Genomic DNA, 6011 nt, shown 5'->3' on the forward strand with positions numbered 1-6011 from the left:
TATGAGTCTATATATGCTTGACGTTAAACGCCATATTAACTTTTTGGCTACGAAGTTCCATTTTGCAGTCCCTCTATAGTAGGCGGCGCTACTAACGCTTGTATACGTTTTATGAATGGAGTTTACAAATTACAGACCCTGGACGCAGCGTTCGTTTGCCCTTGTTGCGCCCCGTCTGTAGTACGTTCGACGATACTCTATTAGCGCTATTTGTGTCATTCTATCCTTGTTTTACGTCTAATAAACAATGAAAATAGAATGATAGAAATAGCGCTAATAGCGTCTTCCCGAACGCACCTTGTAAGAGTGAGGGAGAGAGAGAGAGAGAGAGAGAGAGAGAGAGTTAGAGGGAGTGAGAGTGAGAGCGAGAGAGACACGAAAATCTCTCGAAAGGGATCTTTCCCTCTCGAGTCGGACATTTATGATTTACGAACATTTACGTTGGCGATGCGTGTCGTAGACTGTTTATCTGGCTGATAATATCGTGATCGTGATGTAAACACGTCGCCAACCTGCCAGTCGCGTTAAATGCCTGTAGAGGTGCCGCGAAGTCGCACAATCGTAAGAGAAACCGAGCGGATCATTCGCAGACGTGGGGATGGCATCAGAGAACGATAGCGACCAACGGTCGCATCCACGGTGTATCAAATTGCCACCCGCTGTCGAGGTGTTCGCCAATTTGAAGAATGCGCAAACCTTTGCCATAGACATCGGTACGTCGTCGAGACTGGGATTACTAATTATTTACGATTAATCCTTCACGCGGCTCCTTACCCCTCGAGAGGTTAACATGACTGTTACATGAAATCAAGTAATCGTTGTTGAATCAACGATCGAGTTGAACCTATCATAATTAATGCTGTAACGTAATAATACCCGTAGCAGCATATTACGTACTAAATTATGTAGCTACGCTTCCATTTGTATATATATATATATACAATTATCATTTGACACGAATAAAAAGAAACATAAATTAATGAATATGTAGTAATGTTTTCTGCATAAGAACTTTTTTTAAAGTTATACTGCTAAGGTTTTTTTTCTTATTATATCAAAATGGAAGAAGAAATAGAATAAAATTTATATTGAATTTTATATCACATCTTAAAAATTATATTTTACATATTACATTTAGTGATTCCATTGTATCCAAATATCTTTAATTTTACTTTGATTGTCAAACTTAAAAAAAGGGTTGAATTGTGAATTTATAATAATGTTTATTAATGAATTTTATGGTTAAGTATATTCTTAAGTTATTATTATCATTTTGTTATGTTTTATATTCTATCTAAATTTAGGTATACATTATTGTGTATTATTTCAGGATTGTCGTTAACCAAAATTGCCTATTACTCAACAGTAAGTTATCGCAAAGCACTTTATGAGGATGCAGAAGGTTTAGGGAACAGTGGAGAACTAGCATACAAAGTATTTGAGGGTAATAGACTACATTTTGTTAAGTTTGAGACAAGATATATCGAGAACTGCTTAAACTTTGTTAAAAAGAATTTAGTAGATGTTGAACGATTTCACGGGAAAAGTATTAAAGTTACTGGAGGCGGAGCATTCAAATATACCCCATTGCTGCAAGACAAATTAGGATTATTGTGAGTATATCCTTGTATTTTGACCTTTCTTTGCTAAATTTTCAATGTCAAGTATCTTGCAATATGAAATATTCAAATTTATATTCTTTAATTTTTGGTAAGACATGAAACATTTGAGAAATTATGTTTACTGATAAGATAAAATTGCAGAGTTGACAAAAAAGATGAGATAGACTGTCTGATAAAAGGTTGTAATTTCTTACTTAAAAATATACCATGTGAAGCATTTGAATATCACCGACACGCGAATCCAGAGTATAAGTTTCAAAAAGCTGGACCTAACATATTTCCATATTTGTTGGTTAACGTTGGTAGTGGCGTCAGTATTCTTAAAGTAAGCAATAGATACTTAGTAAATTTACTTAGTAATAAGTTATTCTGAATAAATTTACTTATTTTAAGACATTTTTTTATTTTTATAGGTAGAATCAGATGAAGTATTTGAAAGAGTCGGAGGTACAGCCACGGGAGGAGGTACATTTTGGGGATTGGGATCGTTACTTACAAAAAGGAAGGTATAGAATTTATGTAATTTCTTAGATTATACTTTAATAATCTCTTAGATTAATTTCTTTTTACTATCATTATACCAAGTGCATGTTATCAATATCTTTATATTTGGATGGATTAGGTGTAATCTTTACAAATATCTATAAATAAAATTATAATAAAATTGTATGAGAAGATTCTGCTCCATCGTAATACCGTTGAGTCGTGTGAATTATATATAGATATGTATTAAAACAATGACTTTAAAAACACCCTACTAGGACTTTGATGAATTGCTGCAACTTGCAGAACGAGGAGATCACCGTAATGTAGATATGTTAGTGAAAGATATTTATGGGGGCGATTATTCCTCCCAAGGTTTATCCGGAGAGCTTATTGCATCATCTTTTGGCAAAGCAGTGGCTTGTGGTAAGCAAGATTACATATACATGAGCCAAAAAAGTTTACATCAAAAATTTCTAGTACATTCTTTTTAAAATCTATTTAAAATCAAATTAAAAATAATCAATTATTAATTATTTTTTTATTATTTTAATATCAAGTCATTAAGAGAGTTTTTAGTTACATTTGTATGATTTTACGTGGACATTTGTATAATTTTACGAATCAATTTTTAGAAGCATGAATGTATAACAAAATTCTTTCGTGCATGATTGGAAAGTATTAAAATATCACAAGTAAATATCTAACAAATCAAATATTTATGAAATTTACGTAATAGCAGTTTTAAGTATTAATTATATTAATAACATTCTAGGACAGCCAAAATTTTCTGAAGCTGATCTTGCAAGAAGTTTACTGTTCACCATCAGCAATGATATTGGACACATAGCTAGTTTGTATGCTACCGTTTACAACATGGACAGGGTTTACTTTGGTGGTTATTTCCTTCGTAACCATCCACTATCAATGCATACCATCTCATATTCTATCAAATATTGGTCTCATGTTAGTCATTATGTTAACTTTTTCTCGATCTTTTACAATGTTTTCTTGATGGATCTAACTATTGTATATCTTTGAATCAAATAATTTAAATAATTAACTATATGCGTCAAAGTGCAAGATGTCTGCATAAATTATGCATTTCTGTAAAATTTATATTTCTCTGTTACATATCTATTATTTAGGATAGGGTAACGCCTCTCTTTCTTCGCCATGAAGGTTACCTTGGTGCGATTGGAGCATATTTATACAGCACCGAACAGAAAGACAAATGCAGCTGGTTAGAAAATTATGCCGGGTCATCGAGTTTTAAAGATTCCGTGTCAACCGATCTCGGAATTAAAGTCGATCAATTAGAAATTGATCAAGCGGAATATGCTGTTACATTCTGCCCGCTATTGAAAGATCCCGCGTCTTACATTCCTGACACTACAGATCTCGCTCAGGATAAAGAGGCAAGGTGAGACTTTTATTTAATTTCAACAATTATGATTATGTATAAATGTAAGTACTAAAATGTTTCTGTTTATAGAGATTATTGGCTGCAATGTTTTGAAGAATCTGTGGATAAATTTGTGTCGAGAGCTATTCATAGTCAACCACTCAGTCCAACGGCAAAAGACAGAGGATTGAAATTAAAGGAGAAATACATAAACAGATTACATTATCTTCACGCACAACCATTGTAAGTTTTCCGTCGCTATAACAAATACTAAAATTAATCGCACGCGGTAAATATTTATTTATTTATCGAGTTATTAATTTAAGTAATACAAACTTACAGTGCATATGGGGCACTTACGGTTAGAATATTATTGGACACCATCGAGCATTGCATGAAAGAATTCGATTTTCCAGATCCGTATCTACATGTAAGTATCTATTTTGTTTCTTTAATATTTTAAAAATAAACATATCAAAATGAAATTTATATGCATGCTTTATTTGCAGCAAAAAAGAAAGGAGAATGAAGAAGCATTAAGACACCTACATGAACGTGTAACTGTTATAGATAAGTTAGAAGGTATAGAAAAGATAAAAGCTTTGATTCTTGGCGTTCTCAGTGGTAATATATTTGATTGGGGTGCAAAAGATGTTGCAAAGCTATTAGAAACCAATGATTTTGGCTTTGAAGAAGCTCAAGCGAAAATTCCAGGTAAATCATTGTTACTAAATAAAAAAATTAATATTGTAACATTTAGAATTATGAGAGTTATGTTCTAATAAATTCTTTCCTATTCTTGATATGTTTTAAAATAATATTCTATCATTTGAAACTATCCTAATCCTTGAAATTTGAAATGAAATAGGCAGACCATGGCTAGAGGATAATTTAGATGATTGGATACACAGATTACAGAATGGACCAGCTCACAAATGTGCAGCCATCTTTGTTGATAATAGTGGTGTAGATATAATTCTTGGAATTCTGCCATTTGCACGAGATTTGTTGCAACGAGGAACTAAAGTTAGTTTTACTAATATTATCCATACTTGAATCATTTTCAAACTGTTTTTAAAAAATGAATTTATTATGTTTATATTATATTTATATATTTTTGAATGCGAATTTATTATATAATTAAAAAAATTTATTTAATCGCATTGAAATTGTTTTTTATACTTTCAGATAATATTGTGTGCTAATTCTATGCCAGCTTTAAATGATGTAACGTATCCTGAATTGGTCGTCACATTACGAGACGCTGCGAAAATTTGTAATGTTATCAGACAAGCGCTAGAAGACAATACTCTCATTGCTATGGAAACTGCGCAAGCAGGTCCTTGTTTGGATCTCAGGTATTCATGTATAGAATATTTCATAACTACAATTACAAGTTTGACTTGTATTCTTTGGTTTGTAGTATGAAATCTGAAATTATAGTTTATATATACTTTAATAGTGTTAATTAATTGATATTATTTTTAATTAAATTTTATACTTTAATAATGTTAATTAATTGATATTATTTTTAATTAAATCTTAACAGTCGTCTGAATTTGGATCTATGTCTTGCAATGGTCGAGCACGATGTAGATCTTGTAGTCATCGAGGGAATGGGTAGAACTTTACACACGAATTTTCATGCTAAGATGAAGTGTGAATGTCTGAAATTGGCGGTCATAAAGAATCGATGGCTGGCACTTCGTTTAGGTGGCGATATGTATGCTGTGATATGCAAATACGAGCAATCGTCGCCGAAAACCAAGATTTATGATATTGAAATAAAATCAGAGGCGATAAAAGACGGTTGTCCGTCAAAATGTACAGGAGAGACAACAGAACTTTGTAAATGCGATAATTCTAGCGATAGGAATACAAGTAAAGTATCAGTGTAAAACAAGCAATTCGATTATTTCTATATAGACCAAACAATATAATTAAATTTACAACCATTTGCCTTTCGAAAAAGAGAAAACTTAAAGACAGAGTTACGCGCAAATACGCTTAAATTTTAGAAGTGTGATCGAGTCTGCACTAGTGTTAAGAAACAAACATACAGATGAAAGAAAGATTATGGTGATTCATCAGTGATAATCATGAGATTATTGAAATAATTTTATTAATAATTTATCAATAAAATTTATTTTATTGATAATATAAAAATAATAAAAATATTTTTTTATTGATAATCTATCAATAAAATTTACTTTAAGTTTTTTATTACAATGATTACGTAGTATGATTGTTTTAGTTATAACTTAATATATTACTTTTATATTGTCGATCTTTTCACACGTCTTGAAAAAAAGTACTGTTAGTATTACCATCTGCCTTCCAAATTCTAGACCTAATTAAAAATATTTTTTGTCTACCAGTTATTATATTTTAACAAATATAATATTTATTATATTTTAATCTAAGTTGCACAAGATCTAAATGAAATTTCATAAATCTCATTAATCTATGAACAAGCAAAAACATCACTTTCTTTTCCATTG

The 6011-nt window shown here is 31.3% G+C and overlaps 1 protein-coding gene across 1 annotated transcript; it reads left to right on the forward strand.

The window, feature by feature from the left end:
* Positions 1-207: 207 nt before the first annotated feature.
* Positions 208-5566, forward strand: LOC108728219 (pantothenate kinase 4). The gene is made up of 13 exons (XM_018456678.1): positions 208-713; positions 1331-1613; positions 1764-1947; positions 2036-2128; positions 2384-2531; positions 2881-3071; positions 3254-3528; positions 3601-3753; positions 3853-3940; positions 4020-4224; positions 4379-4536; positions 4699-4868; positions 5060-5566. The coding sequence occupies exons 1-13, from the start codon at positions 599-601 to the stop codon at positions 5406-5408; spliced, it is 2412 nt and encodes an 803-aa protein (XP_018312180.1). The 5' UTR covers positions 208-598; the 3' UTR covers positions 5409-5566.
* The last annotated feature ends 445 nt before the right edge of the window (positions 5567-6011 follow it).

The sequence above is a fragment of the Mycetomoellerius zeteki genome, unplaced genomic scaffold, assembly GCF_001594055.1.
Source record: "Mycetomoellerius zeteki isolate Tzet28-1 unplaced genomic scaffold, Tzet1.0 scaffold590, whole genome shotgun sequence".
Classification (NCBI taxonomy): Eukaryota; Metazoa; Arthropoda; class Insecta; order Hymenoptera; family Formicidae; genus Mycetomoellerius; species Mycetomoellerius zeteki.

Excerpts from the sequence above, each read along its gene's own strand:
- LOC108728219 (XM_018456678.1), top strand. The coding sequence starts at position 599 with ATGGCATCAGAGAACGATAGCGACCAACGGTCGCATCCACGGTGTATC. Across the intron at positions 2,129-2,383 it reads CGTTACTTACAAAAAGGAAG|GACTTTGATGAATTGCTGCA; the intron begins GTATAGAATTTA and ends ACACCCTACTAG. Across the intron at positions 3,754-3,852 it reads TATCTTCACGCACAACCATT|TGCATATGGGGCACTTACGG; the intron begins GTAAGTTTTCCG and ends ACAAACTTACAG.